We start from the raw sequence: 20707 nt of genomic DNA on the forward strand, positions 1-20707 counted from the left end.
TTAAATGGCATATACTGCATATACACCATATACACAACTTTACCTGCTTAAACATTCACATACAGTGCTACCTTGGTTTACGAACTTAATCCGTTCTGGAAGTCCATTGTTAAATCGAAACCGTTCTTAAACCGAGGTGCGCTTTCCCTAATGAGGCCTTCCACCGCTAGTGCCCTTCCACCATTCAGGTTCCATTCTTAGACCAAGGTAAAGTTCACAAACTGGGACACTACTTCCGGGTTTGCAGAGTTCATAAACCAAATCGTTTGTAAACAGGACTGTTCTTAAACCGAGGTACCACTGTATTGTGTTGTGTTATCAGGCTCTGCAATGTGTCATCTCAGCTTTATAGACCTCTGCTTTGATTATTCACACAAGTGTCAAAGGAATGGAGATTTTACAAATCTGTTCCTCTTTTTGAACCTATAAAGGTTTGCACTGAAATAAACTTAAACCATTGAATGTTCTATTTTATAGGCTACTGTCACCCAGACACGGGATTGGTTTACTTTAGCCAAGCTAAGTCAGCGCATGATTACTACGGATTCTTTTACTCATCCTGTAGCATCTTCCCACGTTCATTTTTCTCCTTGGCCTTCAGAGTCATCTTCTTCAATCCTAGGTAATGTCATCAACATAGATAAGTATTAAGCAAAACATGCAGCCGCACTCAGGTGAACTCCCCCATCCCCCAGGCATTAGCAACTGGGAGGGGGGATGCGGAGAGTCAAAAGATGCCATAGTCTTAAAAAATAGACTGCTGCACATCCTGAGTTTCTGGCAGTGAATTGGACACCACTTTTGATCAAGACCTATATAGGGCATCATCCTATCCAAGCATCTCTATGGTGAGGCTCATATAATACCAAAAGTTTCAATAAGAATTGCATATCCTTGGAATTTACTTCCTGCACCTATCTGCATTCCTGACTACATAGGAAGCTGTCATACTATAGGAAGCACCATACTGATATCCACCATGACTGGCAGGCTCTCTGCTGGGTATCAGATAAGAGACCTTTCTCATCTCCTGCTACTTGTTGCTTTTTAAACTGGGAAGATTGGGGCATATCTGGGATCTTCTGCATGTTGCAGCCAGGGATGGAAGGAGCTGTCCATTTTTGTTTTCTCCATTTTCCATTTTTCCAATATTAAGTTCAGTCCTCCACATTTGTGGGTTTCTTTTAAAGAAAGTTTGCATGAAAATTCATCAGCATTTTAATGCAATTTTCTCCTACATTTTCCTATGCACTTTTGACTATTGTGCACATTTTTGCAAGCGGTTTCTCCTGATATAATGCATTTTGTATGTTGTTTTCACTAATGTCGTCATTTTTTGTGCACACTTCCCCCTAATATGAGCATTTTTGCAAACGTCATTTGGTTGGAGAATTGCTTTGCAATTTCGAAGTGTATTTCTGTATGGTTTCCATATTGTCTTGGAAACAGGGAGTTTGAATGATCTGGTTTTAAATGCTTGCTGAATCAAATTTCTCCCCCGTCCCTATCTACCATTAAGCTATGGTCCCTCCTGTATGGTTGAGCTGCTCCATATGGAACATTTTTTATTTTGGTAAAGGGTTGATATGTCTTTAAAGTCATATTTGATCCCCTTTGTAAGACATGGTGTTAACATTCTATTTCTTAATTCTTTCTTCCCTGTCTTCTCCACACACACCCCAGCCCACAAATTGCTTTAGATTATGGGTTAGTGAGCCACTCAGGGATGGGAACTGATACAAAAATAAGATGTTGGGTAATCACTATTACTCCTCCAGAGCCTTTGGGATTCTTTGAGCAGGGCTAAATATGTACACTGTCAGTGTCTGACACTTTTATTGGAACCATGACAGAAGACTAGAATTGGCTGAAAATCAAAATGACTTTAGGCTACTGTGGTCAATAGCGCCTTGGATGCATATTGGATCCTTTCAAAACCCTGCAGATCACCATTTGTTAATTAATGCCTGTTTGCATATTTATGTTTGCCTGTTTTTATTTGCAGCACAACCCTATACACGCTTACTCAGAATTAAGTTGCTCTGTCTTCAGTGGGACTAGCTTATAAGAAAGTGTGCAGAGGATTGCAATTTTTAAGATCTATATTGGGTGGGGAACAGGATCTGGCCAAGGAGCCAGATTCTTATCTCCCCACCGCCATGGGTCAAGTTTGACAGGTGGGTGAGGCCACTCATCTGCCACTTCACCTGATGTCAGAATGATGTGTTTTGCCCTTCAGTAATGCCGCTCCTGGGGCTAGTATAAACCAATCATAATAAAAACCAATACAGGTGGCAACCATTTTGCATGGGGGTTCTGTTCCACCTCCCCATTCCACCCCCAATCCTCCCTCTTCCAGGTCCAAAAGGACCCACGTATCAGTGGTTGCGCATCCATTGAACTCTCCTAAAATGGCCGCCACCCGTAGTTCAAAAACATGCACTAGTTAACAGCAGCAGAACAGTTAAAACAAACAGCAATGACAACACAGCTTCCCAAAAGTGGAAGTGGAACCAGCTGAAGCAATATTTATTTATCTGGAACACTTCTGTACTGCCCTCAGCAAAAACGGTTCCTAAGACAGTTTACAAACAAAACATAAAAACAATAAAAATCTCAAGAATAGAACAGAATAAGATAGCATCACAATAAAACCCGTCAATTGAAAGCAGAAGTTCAAAGAAGTTCAAATGCAGAACTTAAAAACCAGAAACAGCCTGGGAAAATAAGGTTGCAATCCTATGTGGGATTTACTTGGGAGTAAATCCCACCGAACTCAATGGGGCTTCACTTTCAAGTCGACATGTAGAGGCTTGTGCTGTAAAAATGACTTTGTTTGGTGCTGCCAGATGAAACTCCTTGCAGAGGGAGTTCCATAAGCAGACCTCCAGTACAAAGGCTGGTCTTCTCAGATGCGGCGTGTAGGGATGTAAAAAGACATTGTTTTCCATTCCACCCCATACCTGTTGCATGCAGTGTTGGTTTCGTTCTGCTACAGTTTGGATTCTGCAGGGTCTGATATTCAGCTCACTGTTTGCTGTTGCCAAATTTGATTACAGAATTCATTACCTTATTATTACACGATTTCAGCGGGGGTAGGGAACGAAAACATAATGACAGAGTGAAAAAATAAAAACTGTGAACTGCAGACTGGGGGAAAAATGGTGATAGCAAATACCAATCGTATTGCCTGCCTGATTTCCTTTCCTGTTTGTAGACAGACACTTGAACTTATGCAGTTTCCGGTACTATTTCTTATCTCAATGGAATTGTCTGACATTTATAGTGGTCTGACTCATCTCAGAAGGGGAGAGCATCTGAAATTATCTTGAAGCCTAGGCAGGTCAAGGTGGGGGAACTTAGCAAACACTTCCAGTTTCCACTGGTGTCATCTACCTCCCCTTTAACAAAATGCTTAGTATGGAAAGAGTGAGCTAGCACATGGAAGAGTTTATCTTTGGGACATCAAAACATACAGTCAAACCTCTTGTTCCAAATTTAATTGGGTTGTTAAATGGGGGTAGAGGAGGAATCAGAAAGTACCATCAAAAGAAACAAAACCAGTCTACTGTCTAAATAATCTTACAATAGAAAACTTCCACCTCACAGGAATTCCAAGAAGAGGAAGAGGGGTCTGAAGGGCTGGCAAAAAATAATAGGAATATAAGATATATCAAGTCAAAGGCCAATCTAGTCTTTTATCCTGTTCTCACCATGGGCAGGTTTTAGATGTCCGTCAGTTCAAATAACTGAGTGGAAATACCAAGGTGGATGCTAAGAGTTTTGAGATTCACCTTGTGATTGTTTTAATGTTTAATTTCCATTGCTTTAGATTTCAGAGGAGTACAAGGGATGCCTAGTGTTTCATCTACCATTCTCCATGCTGTTGCCCTTGGAGGTAAGTGGCCTTTATCGTGTAGGAGCCTTCTTTGCATATAGACCTGGGATAAAGCAGAAATGGAGAAAAAGGAGGTGCCATGCTCCCCACTTCCCTGAGTGTGAGGAATTTTGAGAGGAAAGTGGCTTGTAGCATCAGACCCCTAACAATGGTGGAATATTACCGAATACTCAAAAACATTTTTGTGTGTGTAATAGATGGCTTCTTTTTAATGAAGAAGAAAGCCAGAGTGATATAATAGTTAGCGCGCTGGACTAGGACCTGGGGGACGAGGGATCAAACCCTAAACCAGCCATGAATGACCTTGGGCCTGTTGCAGTAGATCAGCCTGACTTCTCTTGCAGAGTTATTCTAAGGATGAAATGAGAAGGGCGGAGAGCCATGCATGCCGCGTTCAGTTCTTTGGATAAATTGTGGGATCTAAATACAATAAAAATAATAAATAAAAACTTATACAGAAGGAGCAGAGGGTAAGCAAGCAGGCAAACAGAAAGGCATTGCAGCACTAGTTTCCAAGCAATATTGGCCCCTCACACCAGTGTCTTAAGCAAGCTGTTTGGGATTGCCAGAAACTTCATGGCAATCTGTTTGAGGAACTTCAGCATTGTGACTCTCTCTTGTGCACACGTAGGCACTGAGGGGGAAAACAACAACATCCCAGGTAAGTGAGAGGTGGCACAAATTCTAGTGGCTTGTGGTAGCCCCAAAATCCAGAAATAACAATTCTATTCATGATCAAGTGCTAGGTTATACAAAGACCTGGGGCGGGGGGCTCTGCAAAACTGACCTTCTCTCTCTCTTTTTTTACAAAACACAGTAAAAGTAATAATACAAATAATGCAAATGAATGCAGAAGTAGAAAAATACAGTGGTGCCTTGCAAGACGAAAAGAATCCATTCTGTGATTCTCTTCGTCTAGCGGTTTTTTTGTCTTGTGAAGCAAGCCCATTGACAGATTAGCGGATTAGCAGCTTTTAGTGGCTTTTAGCGGCTTATCTGCTGATCGGATCAGCTGATAAGCGGCTTAGCGGCTTAGAAAAAGGGGGGGAGGGGAAAAAAACCGTAGGAACTCGCAAGGCATTGTCGTTTTGCGAAGCAAGCCCATAGGAAATTCGTTTTGCGAAGCACCTCCAAAACAGAAAACCCTTTCGTCTAGCGGGTTTTCCGTCTTGCGAGGCATTCGTCTTGCGGGGCACCACTGTAAAATAAAAGACAGATACAATGGGGAGAAAAACCTGAAAGCAATTGAGAATGCAATACAGCATTCAACTATTGCATATTAAAAAATGGGTGGTGGTGAGTCAGTTAAGTTCTCAATAAAGCCTTTTGTTTTTAATGCAGAACCGGAAACCAGGATGAGGAAGAAGCGCACCCAGTCTGGTACATCACTTCTTCAGAGGGTAGTAGCTAGAAGAAGCATAGATGAGGGCCACTCTGTGTCTCTTCCTGATACTCCTTCAAGCACTGTCTTAAGAGCATACGTAGGGCAGGACTGGGATCATGCCCTCCAAGCAGCAAAGAGCAAGGAACTTGACCAACCACCCATGTATTTTCAAACAGTAGATGAGTTTTCATTAGCCTATGCTCAGTATATACTTAGAAGCTCTGTAGCACAGGTTACTGGGCAGCCGCCCATAGTCAACCCAACTGCTATCGACTTTGACAGAACGTCTAGAGTGTTTATAGTTGAGATATCAAACATTCAACCTTTCATGGAGCCACTCGAACCAAAACCTCCACTTCCTGCGGATGATATACCAGATAAGGGGAGCGAAATAAGCACTAGTACGAAATCTGAAAAGGATAACACTGAAACCAGGGCTGCCTGGTGTCTTAGCCACAAGACTTATGATATTGGCAACAGGCATGAATTCGAAAGGTTCAAGAGGTTCATCAAAGGAACTTTGGGAGAAAGGTACTTGCGGCTTTGGATGGACATTGAAAGACTAAAGGTTCTGCGGGATCCTAAAAGACAGAGAAGGTATTTCCCTTATTTCCTGTTTTGAATATTTATAACTTGAGCCTTTCGGCTGTTCCAAAAGAGGCTGGGGATGTTGAATCAGTTCATCCAGTCTTCGTCAGCCTGGTACCCTCTGGATGGGGCTATACTCAATTGCCCATCATGCTTGTGCTGGTTGGGGCTGATGGGAGTTGGAGTCCAACCAGTTTAGGAGGGCACCAGATTAACGAAGACTGGATTTAGTTAGCACCTAAGAAGATCAGTGGAAGAATTATTTTTGAGTTAGTAGTAAACATCCTAGCTAATACACATCTTGTTTGTTTGTTTGATTGGTCCCTATGTCATGACGGGCTATAGCTCCAGCCATCCCCATGATCGGTCATGCTGACTGTGTGTAGATAATGGGAATTGGGGGTCCAACAACATCTATAAGGTTGCAGGTTCCCCAGCACTGCCCTATACTGAACTATTTGAAACACCTAATTTTTTATTTTCTTTTGGGGAAGAGAACTATTCTATCTTCTGCTGTGTGGGATTTTATCTGAAAATATAGTTAGCTTCTTCTCAGTTGTTAGCTGCGATGCGTTTGTGCATATTCTGTGTGAATGTTTTCCTTCATTCAAGACAGCTTGATAAAATGAAAAAAACCTACTTAGTGAGCAATGGAGATTATTTCCTTACCACTGAAGTTTTGATAAAGCTTAACCTGATTGATGGGGACCAGTGGAACATGTATAACTTAAGACGTGCTCAACCTGACGTAGTGAAACCTTTGCTTCTTTACTGGTAAGAGGATGAAAATCAAAGCCATTTAATCAAATCCTGTTTTGTCTCAACACTTTGTGGGGAGTTGAGGGGAGGAAAGATAAAATTATGCCTCTAAACGTTTGCTACATCAGCAGCTAAATGCTGAACATGGGAAGAACCAAACTGCTTTCTCTTAAGATGTCATGGTCTGTTGGCTTGAAATTATGCTAGTATTTTATGCTCCTTTTAATGGGGTGATGCTATATATTGCTGCTTCATTGGTGGCTTATGGTGCACTGAGTTTTGTTATTCATACATTTTTATGCAAGCTGCCTTGTGACTTTCGCCCTCAAAGGTAGCCTAAAAGTTAACGAGCGAGTGAAGATTCTTGCTTGTTGTTATTACTGTTAGGAAGGGGGCTGTACATAGATGTAGATATATGGTATGTCAATGTTTATATGATTTTCCTCCTTTTCTATTCTATTTTAAAATGTCTCAGTTTCTGCAGCAGGACATGTTTCCTGTCATTCTTCCCATTTTTCTGCTACCACTGCCAGTTGGGGGCAACAAGAGGAATGGGTCAAGGGCTCTCTCTGACACAAAGAGAAACAAAAGGCAGTATTGTTTCTCTTTGTTCACCTGAGCCCACTTACAGTGTCCATCTAACTACTTGTTTCTTTATATCCTCTCCAGGGGTCCCCGGTTTTGTGTTATCCATACAGGAGCCACACAGGCTGCCAGCACCAAACTGAAAATCTGGCATTCTCGGCAACAGAAGCCACGTATGGATGTGGATCCATTCCCACAGATGGTATCACTCTTGCCACTGAGAGCTAAATCTTGCATGCCAAAAATAGCACAGCCCCAGGTACTGCTGCTGTCACTCTTGGGCTTTCATCCATAATATATGATGCCTGTACCAGGTGGTGAAGAGGGCAGAACCCCATTATATATCTAGATCTGCAAGAACTGTGATAGTGGAGGCCTGGTCAAGAAAGACGGTGCTGTAACTCGTAACATGCTGGTGGGAAATGCAGCTAATGGGAAATTTGACTCAGCTAGTGGATCAAATGCAGCTCCCTTGGCCTACAAAAGCTGGCCCTGGAACCATTACATTGTTTGGATGGTTTTATCAAGTAGATATATGGCATTCATAAGCCATGTGAGTTGGGTATGTGTACTTAAACGTGTCTTTTCAAGAGCTGTCCCTGCTACAGAACCACCAAACTGATCTCCAAAATTGTCCTGAATTAAAAAAGCAGTTCATGGTTTCGGTCTGATGCTGTAGTTACCTTTAGTACAAAGAATTTTTGGTTATGACAAAAGATTTTAATTTTTTTACTATATCTAGACTGTATCTATTGAAAACAGACATGCAGTAGATGGAACAGGACAAGTTAATTCTGAGAAGTTCTTTCTCTCTAGAGAGGAGAAACGGGATCATCACCACCACCAAAAGGAGCTACAGTAGATCAGCAGATGCCTTCCAGACTGTTATCAGCAGTCCTGCCCCGGAGCCAAAGTGCTATTCAGGAAGCTCCTGCCCTCCTCTTGAGTTCAGTGGATGTTGACAAGAAGCGGTAAGCACTTAGATCTCCACATATAAAGTATTTTGCATGCACCATTTTGAATGTGTCTAATTGATGTGTGACCGCTGGCATGCGTGTCATCTTCAGCCCTATCATGGGGCAGAACATGGGGCGGAACGGACTTACACATGACCACCGATGCGTGCAGTGACCCAGAATGCAACAGCTGCGCAAACAGGGAGTTGCCTATATGCAAAAAGCGTTTATTCTTTTCATTCATAACATGTTCCACCACATTTTAGTTTCATTCATTGCCTGCTTATTCTTCCGCTGACAGCATCTTCGTTTAATATTTTGTCATAAGCACCTGTCGAAGACCCTTGCCTGGAAATGGTGAATGTGTCTTTTAATGTTCAGAGGCACCGAGAAAGGACACCGTTTTGGTGGCTCTCATTCTCTTCTTTCACCAGCCCCACTGCCTGTCCTCCTCTTCTCTACTTATACCTGCTGCTGCCAGCAGGGCTCTAATTGTGCTCCCCAACAAGTGTTGGGAAAGGGTTAGGCAAGTGTGGGGAACTTCTGTTCCTGCCAATGTATCTGGACTACAACGCCCATCATCCCTGGCTATTTTCCATTGGCAATATCTGGAGAGTCAAAGGTTCCCCACACCTGGGATGTAGGGCAAGAGCTGGAGGAGGAATAAGTTTGGAGGTACACTGCCTGCTTCTTCTCTTTGCCTGGAACATTTAAAGGTAAGGACGCTGTCTCTAGGAATAGAACTCAATAACCCTAACCGTGAACTCACTTATTTTATCTCCTTTGTGACACATGACATAGTCTCCAATGATCCTCAAGCATCTTTTGAACCTATTTCTTCTTCATGGGTCCAGGCCAGCAACAGCTGCTCATATGACAACAATTCCTGACAAAACAGATTATCTGATGCCAAAGCTGGATAGAAAATACACCTACGTGGAAATGATCCCTGTGAGTAGCATTTGGAATTCCTGGATCTGCTGAAAATGGTTTGGTGACCAGGTGTCTATGATACTGCCCTCCATACCAGAGTGGAGGTATGATTGCTTCTTGTTTGGGCTTACCCTGTGGTAGCCACCTCTTGAGTCCCCACCCTCTTGATAACATCAAATCTGGCTACAAAAGGCAAGAGGCAGCCTACTTTGTTCTCCAGACCGTGGTCTGAGGTCTGGATTGTATATTGTGCTGCATAAAACTCACCCCATAACTACCATGATCAGACAAGCTGCATAATGAATTTGTCACACTATAAGGGCTTCACTATAATGGACCACATGTGACCAGGCACAGCATTGACCACACAAATGAGTACACTTGCATACTATTTATGTTACATGCAAAATAAAAAGGAGAGAGGGAGAGATGGCATCAAACTGTGAAATATCTTATTTCCACAATTTCAAAACCTCCTTTTTATTTTGTTCTGTTTTGTTTTCCTTAGAAGTGAACCTGAGGCAAACCTTTTTACCATGCCTCGATTAAAAACTGGCAGAGCTACCAGCAGTCACATGAAGTTCCTACAGGGGCCAGAATTGTCCTACTGGCCATTTCTGTTTCAGGCCAAAACCTTGAAGTTAAGGCACTACAAATGTAAACCAGTGCCAAGCTTGCTTAAGGGGCAAACTGCAGAAAACAAAGCCCCAACAGTTTTTTTAAAAAAAAGAAAAGAAAAGAAATAATGAAAAGCAGTCTCAGAAAGTTGTCGTTTTGGCTTAGGAAGCTGTTGGGGAGCTTTAGGGATATTTAACCCTTCCCAACAAGTCATTTTCTCTTCCTTTTCCCTCCTGTCAACTCCCCCCCCCCACCCTACAAGCTCCCAGATGCATACTCAGTTAATTTCCCTTCTAAATGCATATTGAGAATCCCATAGGAGGGAAGACAGTTGATGTGATGCTACTTCCTTTTAACCAAATCTCACCCAAGATTTCCCAGATTCTAGATGCCCCTAAGAGTTTGGATTTGATATCCCGCTTTAGCACTACCCTAGGGAGTCTCAAAGCAGCTAACAATCTCCTTTCCCTTCCTCCCCCACAACAAACACTCTGTGAGGTGAGTGGGGCTGAGAGACTTCAGAGAAGTGTGACTAGGCCAAGGTCACCCAGCAGCTGCATGTGGAGGAGCGGAGACGCGAACCCGGTTCCCCAGATTACGAGTCTATTGCTCTTAACCACTACACCACACTGGCTCTCCACCACTAAGGACCCTGTCAGTCCTATCACAAAGCAGTAAAAACACACAAATGTTTAAGTCTGCAACATCCATTTCATTATTAGTATATATTTATGAAATGCCACCATGTTCCACAGTGCTTCACAGGCAAATTTCCTAAAATTTGATAGTACGGCAAGAACTGAAGAAGGGGACACATGAGAGAGGCAAGTGTTGCAATGTGTCACTATAGAGATAAAAGTACCACATTCAAGAAACTTGAGATTAGAAAACAGGTGAGACCATTCAGCTGGCTTATTTGGCTGCCGCTATTTAAATCTGAGACAGAATGAGGCTTTCATGCCTTGCTGAACTGTGCTTTCTGTGATCCTAGGGCACAACGACCGCAGCCGTTTCAGAACTGGGAAGTTCTGTAATGGAAAGAATGCTTCAGTCCCTTAATGTGGAGAGCAGATCAGGCTACATTTTTACTGAATTCTGTGAGAAGTCGGAAAATAAGGTATAAGGATTTTTTTAAATCAAGGTATTTTATTCTTACGATGGGCACTTTGCACCTCCTTCTTAGGAATATGCAGAAGCATTTTGGCCTCTCTCCAGCCCAGTGAAGATGGCTAGGCTAGAAAATGCTGGCAACTCATTGAACTGAGCAGCTAAGGATGGTTTTGAACTTCAGAGGCCCAGAGACACATCGGCTATTCTTATCGTGCCTAAATATTTATAATCTCCCTTTAAATAAGGTGATGCTAGATTGGGCTGGGGATTGGGAAATAGCTGACTGGTAAAGGAAGATGCTAGAGAAGGTATTTCTAAATAGTCCCTGATTAAAAATATGGACAAATGTAGCTGCCTTATTTTGCTCCATCTAGGTTGGTATTGTCTACACAAGCCGTCCCCAATCCTGTGCCTTCCAGATGCTCTGCACTGTGACTCCCATCAGACCCAGCCAGCATGGCCAATGGTCATGGATGACAGGAGTTGTAGTCTGGAACTCATCTGGAAGGCATTGTGTTGGGGAAGTCTGGTCTACACTGACTATCAGTGGCTCTCCAAGGTCTCAGGCAGAGGTCTTTCCTGTCACTTGCTACCTGAGATGTCAGGGATCAACCACATTGGAGGATTTTAAAAGCAGGATGTATCCGTGGAGGACAGGCGAGAGAATCAAGCATTTGAAGTATCCCACCCACTCCAGTCCTCCAAACCCTATGTAGGATATTCTGTTTAGGGCAGACTGAATGTGAGTAAAGACAAGAGAATTGCCATCTGAGAAGTTCTATCCTGAACTTGCTTACTTGGAAGTGTGCCCCATTGATTTCTGGGATCTTATTTTAAAGTAGGGGTTGGCAAATCTATCAATGTTGTTTTTTCTTGGTTTCATATTTTTCCAAACTTAACTTCAATTCTTCATGTTTCCACATCAGTTTGGGTTTTGTTTTTTTAAACCATTCATGAAAATTGTATTATACACCTTTTTATATGCAATGTACTCATTTTTACAAAGCAATTTTTTGTAGACCATTTTCATAAATATATGCATTCTTCTTCATGCTTTCCCCTAGCATAAGCATTTTTGTACGCATTTCTTGACCAGAGAACAGCATTGCAAAATTCAGATTGTAAATTCAGAAGGATATCTTTGTTTCAGCTCACATATTGTTTCAAAAAGAGCAAATAGGGTTTTGTCTTTGCATGAAAGCTGGATTGAATTTCTCCTTCATCCCTACTTCCAAGTAGGTGTGTTTTAAAATTTCATTCTAAAATTAGAATCTTAATGCACACCTGGGAATTAGGGCCTAACAACAGGGGACATAAAATGCATTGTCTATAGCACTCTCTCTCTCTCTCTCTCTCTCTCTCTCTCTCTGTGTGTGTGTGTGTGTGTGTGTGTGTGTGTGTTTAATAGTAAGGCCAGAGCCTGTTTTGAATTGGAAACACAGCACAAATGGATGGGAGGTGGGATTTTTACCTCCAATTTACTTGGGGAAAGAATATTCCCCATTCTACAAACAGCAACAGGAAGACGCTCCCATTGGCACCAATGGAAGCTTTCTTTCATGTTGCTAATTGCTGCCCCAAGGAGTGATTTTTGTCTGCATTGTGGTGGGGAAGATAAACGTTAAACTTCTGTCTCGATGTTGTGATTCCAATTCAAAGCAGCCCCTGTGTTTACTATTAAGTAGAAATACCTCATACAATATTACCAGGTGATGCTCTTAACATTAAACGTAATCAAGCCCTAGACTCCACTGATATCAGTGGGACTTACCTATAGACCCTGAACAGGTTTATTTGGAAGTACTCTTCATTGTAGTCATTTGGATTTATTATCCAGTTAACAGACACAATTCAGAGAGTAGTGTTAACTTTTAATTCTTCAGAACATATATAATAATTAAGAATCAGAACCCCCCGGGTGCCATGTATGAACTATGTAATATTGACTTTTATATATACTTTAATGATGTGTAATTCTTAAGATGATAATATGTTATGGTTGCTTGTTCATTATTCAGAAAAGGTTATAAATCAAATTTTTAAAAAGGGAAATAAATTAAAAACATAATACAGCAAACTAGCAGACTTACTAAAAAATTCTCTATCATTTCACATACAGTGCAGACTTCATAGTCAAAATTTACATTTGTCTTGGCTTCGGCTGGCCAAAATCTTCAAACCTAAGTGTCAAAACTTGGGGCACTAATGCCTGTTGTAACATTTCAGAAAAAATTCCCTTGATTTTGTTTCAAAATGACAAGAGCCTCTGAGGTAATGGAGTTCATTAAGTGCTTTGTCCCTATGGAAATACTTGGCTCTGCGCAACAGCACCAAGTTTTAGTGAGGGGCGGATGAAAGGCGCATAATTAAAAAATGTAAGATGGTCAGGATAAAAACATTTCATGATCTCAGCAATTGCAGAAAAATGCTGTCCCAGCACAGTGTAAGTTTCAGATGTGCATTATGAACCGATGGCTTAATTCCATTCAAATGTGGGTTAATCTTCGAATGTTAACTACCACACTAATAATTTTAATAGCCAATTATTTGCAAGAGGATACAATAAAAGATAGAGCACGTATTGGAAATACATGTATCACAGTGGCAGCGCTTTTACGTGAGCTCTTCTTCTGCCAGCATGGAACACATGACTCAAGCTCTTTTCAATTAAGTGTGATTTATGGTGAACCCCAAGGAGCTGTGCAATCAACTAACCCTGGAAATGTAAACTACTTCTTTTCTTTTTTGGAAAACTTCACAAAAATTGGGTAGCAATAACTTCTATTTCCCCCTCCCAATCTGTAGCTGTGGAAGAACAGCACGTATTTTTGGTTTGACCTGCAGGATTATCACCAGCTTTTCTATCAAGAAACCATCCATCCTTTCAAAGTGGGCCAGCAAGCTCAAGTAAGTCATAAATATAGAGTAAGGCTGCTTCCAAGTATGTCTGTCCCCAAGGAAATTATTCTGGAGTCACTGTCAGCAAAAGATGCTTTAAATGGTTTCTGTAGATGATCTAAACATTAGCTGGGCATGGTGTTTGCTCAGATATGTATCTGGGCTCCAGGCATTTTGTGTAATCCTTGTGCAGTCGCTGTGCTGCTTGTTATTTGGAAATAGCACACTCTTATATTTCTGCATCAGTGAAAAAGTCAGAGTGGTTGAATAATAATAATAATAATAATAATAAATTTTATTATTTATACCCCACCCATCTGGCTGGGTTTCCCCAGCCACTCTGGGTAGCTTCCAACAGAATATTAAAATACAATAGTCTATTAAACATTAAAAGCTTCCCTAAACAGGGCTGCCTTCAGATGTCTTCTAAAAGTCTAGTAGTTGTTTTTCGCTTGGACATCTGGTGGGAGGGCATTCCACAGGGTGGGTACCACTATCGAGAAGTCCCTCTTCCTGGTTCCCTGTAACTTGGCTTCTTGCAGCGAGGGAACCACCAGAAGGCCCTCGGCACTGGACCTCAGTGTCTGGGCTGAACGATGGGGGTGGAGACGCTCCTTCAGGTATACTGGTTATTAGGTCCAATAAGGCCTCCCCCATTTCTGTAGCACAGGCTTCACCAGTTAAATTTATGCCTTGGAAGTACGGACTTAGTTAGTTCCAGTTGAAATGGAGCCTCAGTAGCCATTACTTGCACCCATCGTATTTTGAGTGAGAATGTTGTCAATCACAAGCACAGTAATTCAAAGGGGCCCACCCCCTTTAAACCAGCCTTCCCAAAAGCTTGAACCCCTGTGTGGTTGAACTCCATGATCCTAGCCCCAGCCAGCATGCTGGTCACTGATCAAGAAATATGGGACAGATGAAGGTATCCAGTTGTGTCAATGCAAGTGTACCATGGTTTTCTTCTTTCTGTGCTCACTTCCATTTCTCACTTCCATGCCTTGCTTCCACAATGTACTGTGATTAACATCCAAGTGGTTCTGAGCCGTTTAAGGTTTTATAGCTCAACACCAGACATGATGCTGACAATTAACTTGGAACCTTCTGCATGCAAAGCAGGTGTTCTGTCACTGAACTAGAATCCTAGTCTGCCTCTCTGAAGAAACATTCCATTTAGCCATCATGCTTTTTAATTATTTTTTTTAATGTTGTGTAAGTTAGACCTGTCAACCTTAGTTCAAAGAAAGAAAGAAAGAGAAAGAAAGAAAGAAAGAAATTTTGTTAGTACAATTTCAATACTGCTTTAAACTTGGGCATTTGGAGCATATGCCCGGCAGTGCATGAGTATATGTTGAAGCTGTGACTTTCCTCTGACTCTTTTTCGCCTTCTTAATCTCATTTCCATGCTGGGCCTGGTGGTGACAGCAGAACATTGCACAAAGAGTGTAACTAGGAAATTGCAGAAAGCGATATCCGCATGATCATTAAAAGCAAATACATCAAAATGCAATATGTGAAACTGTTCCATTAGCATAACTAACAACCCAAATGTAACATAGCAAATCAACACATGTGCGGCAACATTTGGTATCATTCTTGAGTTTGCTTTTTATGGCAGCATGATCATATATATATATATATATATAAATAACGCGATTGGAACGCAGATGAGTCTCAAGCTGCATCTAATCAAGAAAAGAGGCTGCTTTTGGTCACTGTGCTTTTCCAAACTCTGCCCTCACCATTGGCATGGAAATTAATATGCTTATTTTGATTATGCCCATGAATGTAGAAATGGCATTTGCCTACAGAGGAAAAATGGCAATTTGTCAGTGTGGTTTGGATTCAGCTGATTGGTGGTTATAGCAAGCCCTTTTGAATATGTTGTCTGATTGGGTACTGACAGTGCGCCTTGGAATCTGTCTCCTGATGTCATTATGGGATCGTGCTTGACAGGTGGGCGAACTCACCCACTTGTGTCAGAGCCAAAAGGGATCTGGCCCACTGGCTGGATCAATTCCCCACTCCATTCCGCTATAGAATAAGGAGAATCAGCCTGGTGCCCTCCGCATGTTAAGGATGACAACGGCTGCTGTTTCTGCAACTGGTCATGTTGGCTGGGTCTGATGGGAGCTGGAAGCCAACATCATGAAGGGTACCATATTGGCTGCCCCTGCCATAAGCCCTATCTCACGAACCTCCATGGAAAGCATTAAAGAACTTTCTATTTGGTTTGGCTTTTGGTGGTCAGGGCTTTTAGTTTATAATTGGGCACAAGGTTTTAGCCTATTGTCAAATGGATGCTTTGGTGCTGTAACTTTCCTTGAGCCTATGAATGGGATTGATTTTTTTGTACAAGCAAATTGAATGCTTCACAGGGCTTGACATTGTAAAACTCATTCCTTCCCTCGAGGCCTGCATAGGACAACTTCCGCATGAACTGTGCCCAAAGCCTTTCATATGTGCTATGTGGGTGTGCTTGTTATGCCACTGAAAATAAGCACTAAATTAGATTTTTTTTAAAATAAAAAAAGCATTTATAATTTCTTTGATTACTTCTGTTCAAGCTTTGTGAAATATTAAAGAAACGACAGTGCATTCCAGGGGGTTTAGTGTGTGTGTGTGTGTGCGCGCGCGCGCGCGCGCACGCCACTGTATGCACAGCGAATGGAATGCACTGTGGTTATTTTGCTAAAAGTACATATAGTAAAGTGTAAAATGAATTGGAAAAGGAAAACGACAAACACATGTGGAAATCTGCTTGGGGCCGGAGGAAGAAATGCTATTTAGAGGTAGAAAAATGTAATGCTGTTATAGGAAATATGCTGCTGTTTGCCAGGGACAATTTTAGATGAAAAGAGCTATCACTGTTTTATGTACAGAAATTAAATTGCTTGAAAACAATGTTGACAACTTGAATTGTGTGTGTGTGTGTGCTCGTGAATATATCTCCTAACTTTTGGACATTTCATTACATTACGTGCTTAACTTTCTCATTTACTTCAAAGGGATTTAATACTTAATTCTGGTTCAACCAGGATACTTGGGAGTTTAGAAATAAAGACTTGAGGACAAGTTTTGTCTGTACTAAGCCAAGACAATGCCCAATTTACTTTCCTGGGGTCAGGGTTTTATACCTGAATGCTGACCTGATTTGGGAATAGGGGGAGGTGCTGGATAAATTTACTGCCTCCAGATTTTATCTTTATAAATAGTATAAAGATGCAAACACTGAACACAGTCCACATCTGGAATTTGCTTTTATATTATTGAGAAATTATATAGAGGCAATATAGGGAAATGCATTCTTCTTTTTACTGAAGAAAAAAAAATCGCTGAATAAATGAAGTCTGATATGCTGTTATATGTACTGTGACTTTTCTCTGAACTTTTCAGGTGTTTATAGATACCCCATTAAAACATTTTCCCCCATGTAATGGACGGTATCATACTCTAATTGTTCAGAGCCCTATCCTGTACAAGGGGCATTTAGAGGTTTGACTACCCCAGAAAAAGTCTGGAAAACATAGATAGAGTGGGAAATAAAGTGATATTTAAAGGAGAATCTTCACCACTGAGAGTGAGAACAACATTGGCAATTGTTGCCATCATATGTTCAAACTTAGGTTTGCGCCAGAAAAAAGGCTGCATTATTAAACTGGAGATAAACTACGTGGATGTGTGTGTGTGTGTGTGTGTGTGTGTGTGTGAATTGAAATTGAAAGTTGTGTGGTAGAAATATGGTCACCTGAAGTAACCATATTACTTCATATTGTATCCTGTGATCACCTCTGGCTTTGTGTGGTGCTGCAACACTTGTTGGACCATAGATGTCTGTGGGAATGTGTGTACCAGGGAAAGTGATGGAGAGGCATGCCACCTTTTATGCATAGATTGATTTTTGTTTTGTATGGTTTTGACGGTACTGTTTTACTTCCTTCTGCTTTTAACAGAAAAGTGGGATACTAATGATGACGATGACCCCTTAAAACAGGCTGGGAGAACATGTGGCCCTCCAGATGTTGATGGACTGCTATCATTCCAGACCATTGGTCTGTTGCTAATAGGGGTTGGAGGCCAACATGATCTGGAGGGTCGCAGGTTCCCCAGCCCTGCCCTACATACTGTCATTTCCCAGTCAGTATAAACAGTACTGAACTGGATAGACCAGTGATCTGACATTGAGTAAAGCTGATTCCTATGTTTGTGCCACTCAGACATTTGTCAGATAAGCAAAGAACCTTTCAGGAAGAGCTGTGGTTCAGTGGTAGAACATCAGCTTTGCATGCAGAAAGTCCCAAGTTCAGTCCCTGGCATGTCCAAATAGAGCGGAGCGGGACCCTTCTTTGAAACCTTGGAGAACTGCTAAGTATTTGCTTAGTATAAAGCAGCTTCCCATGTCCCTATGTTTTTCTGCATCAGAATGAAGTACGAATATGGGTTGCTTCCAAATGGCCAGTTTATTGAGCATGTTTATTGATTTGTTTTCAGGGAGATCAGATAAGGCCAGCTATTTATTGAGCATTCATTCTGAATTGTTTGTGGGAGGGTTGGATGATGTTGTGCCTAACAAATGCTACCCCAAACTTTCCAGTGGTGGAGTCCCCTTCATTTGAGGTTTTTAAGCAAGAGTTGGATGGCCAACTGTCATGGATGCTTTAGTTGAGATTCTTGCATTGCAGGAGGTTGGACTAGATGACCCTCAGGGTACCTTGCAACCCCACAATTCTGTGATTCTATGATTCCCCTCACTTTACTTAGTGCAAAAAGTCTGATATTTGGGGGAAGTGGGTTTGTGGTGCAAGCGCTCCAATTCAGTGTTAACTGTGCAACCTGAATTTTCTGGAGTGCAGCTGAGTCCCAACCCAGCCGTCCCAGCAACAGCCTAAAAGCCCTCTAAATTTAAGCTTTTCAAGCAGCCTTGTTTGTATCAACTGCTATGCAAAAGGTAATGTTTGTAACGTAACAAAATTTAAGGATTACTGTTCTGTACAGTGCACATGAATGCCTGCGGAATGGCTTTGTAAATAATGGACACACAGCTTCCACCACTTTTCCAATGAGTAAAACAAAAAGATGACATTTGAGCTTCTAAAAACGCACACATTGGTGAGAGAACATTTCCAGCAAGGCAAGGAAAACTTTCTTTCTTTCTTTCTTTCATCCTTTCCTATTCTCAGCTCCTATGTGTTAATTTATGAGTCATAGGAGAGCAATCAATTTAGCCTTGAAGCGGCCCAGCTCAGTCTGAATAAAATAGCTAATCCCCTTCTAAGAAAAAGTGTTTATAGATATTGCATTGTTTAAAATCTTTTTCTGTTCTTTGCTAATGCAGCTTTTTTACATTTGAACAGTGTAGATCATATTAAAATTTGATGTAACTGTAGCATTAGTTTTCCATGAAGTTTCCAAGTTTTGGTATTATTGCTGAGTATCTGAAAATTGCGTTTTATTTTGCAGCCAGGTAGAACACAATAAGAGGTGGGATATATCATTCCATTTTGCTTTCTGTTAGCTCTACTTAGTTTTAATTTGTTAAAACAAATCTTTTAGTGTTTAGACTGCAGAGTTCCTGTGTTGTGCTAAAATAGTGTGTATCACAAAAGCCACCCAAGAGCAAATCCACATTGTACATTTAAAGCATATTCAATGCACATTTAAAGCACATGACTTACCACAGAGTATCCTGGGGACCTGTAGTTTCCCCTTCACAGATCTTCCATTACTAGCAGCTTTAATGAACTTGGAGAGGAAACCAAACATTTTTGATAAACATAACAACTGACAGCAGATACTGAATTTTGGAATAATTAATAGCAGAATGAGAATAGGAAGCGAGAGCTAATGTTGCAGAAAACACAAATTACAAATATGTTTTTTTAATATTTCCCCCTTTTTTATTTCATAAAATGTATACACCACTTGATTATTTAAAAACAACATCCTCAAAGCGGTTAGACAAATGAATTTATTGTGTCTGTTAGGATGACCATCTAACCGTTTGCTTCTCTTTCCACTTAACACAGTTTCTTTATGCCAATTACATTGCTCCTTCTGCTAGCATGGATATTGGACTACAACAGATCACAAAAAATGAGATTTACCAGAAAATTGAGCCACCATTTGAGGATCTTTTTGACTCAGCAGAAGAATACATCCTCATCCTTCTTTTAGATCCATGGATGAAGATGGTAGAACAAGACAGAAAAACTTATGGGCAGGTAATTTAAGGATATATGGTACGAAGTGAGAAAGAAGTGGTATTGTTTTTAACTCATCACTGGCCCCTTTTGTTTGAATTGCTAAGCTGTTGCATGTGAAATCCCTGCATTTGGAGTCATGCAGTGTTGAACTGGTTGTTGGCTTGTGTAAGGAGGCTAGCAACCCTTAAGCTACAAAATAATTCATAGAAATTCAACCTCTTCCCCCCCCCCCTAATTGAGTGCCGACTCTTAATTTATTGTCTGTGCCCTTAAAGCCCTGGTATTTTCTAGCATACTGGGTGTTCATTGGCTTTTTGAGGGGTCTAAGCAACTAATAAAATAGGATTTAACCTTAAGCCTGTTCATCTTCTTGCCTCGGATCCCTTGCCTATAATGTCGATGCCCTGTGGGTCATAGATGTTTGTCCGGGAGAGAATGGTCATCACGCCCTTCCCAATTGTACACAGAGAGGGCTAGACAAAATTCTCCAAGACAAGACATCCAGATCTAGTGTGATATTTTAGAGTAATAAAGTGAAACTTTTATTACATAGCATGACAGAAATCTCTAGTTCTATCGGGACAAGTAGTTCGCTGTTTACTGGTTTAATAATTGTTTTCTCAAAATGTATCTTTTGTACCATGAAGAACAAATAAAAACATTATTAAAGAAAGAAGGAAATCCAGGTCAGCGTGGCTAACAGGATGCTACACTGTCCAGTTTTTATTATATAATAACAGCCGTTTGAATGTTCGGTCATCACAGGTGGGACCTG

General features: G+C 41.2%; 2 protein-coding genes across 3 annotated transcripts in view; one reads left to right on the forward strand and one right to left on the reverse strand.

Annotated features, from left to right (window-relative positions):
* Nucleotides 1-20707, reverse strand: part of VPS13B (vacuolar protein sorting 13 homolog B) — an 883035-nt gene that overhangs the window by 410906 nt on the left and 451422 nt on the right. The gene's annotated exons all lie outside the window — the stretch shown is intronic.
* Nucleotides 1-20707, forward strand: part of RGS22 (regulator of G protein signaling 22) — an 80543-nt gene that overhangs the window by 19618 nt on the left and 40218 nt on the right. The window contains exons 7-16 of the mRNA XM_083517219.1: nt 478-622; nt 3833-3898; nt 5240-5879; nt 6483-6644; nt 7299-7473; nt 8031-8185; nt 9025-9121; nt 10713-10838; nt 13637-13738; nt 19756-19950. Coding sequence (XP_083373345.1) covers nt 478-622; nt 3833-3898; nt 5240-5879; nt 6483-6644; nt 7299-7473; nt 8031-8185; nt 9025-9121; nt 10713-10838; nt 13637-13738; nt 19756-19950 — 1863 coding nt within the window. The remainder of the gene's footprint in view (nt 1-477; nt 623-3832; nt 3899-5239; nt 5880-6482; nt 6645-7298; nt 7474-8030; nt 8186-9024; nt 9122-10712; nt 10839-13636; nt 13739-19755; nt 19951-20707) is intronic.

Source organism: Podarcis liolepis, assembly GCF_965112155.1.
Source record: "Podarcis liolepis genome assembly, chromosome: 8".
NCBI classification, from domain to species: domain Eukaryota; kingdom Metazoa; phylum Chordata; class Lepidosauria; order Squamata; family Lacertidae; genus Podarcis; species Podarcis liolepis.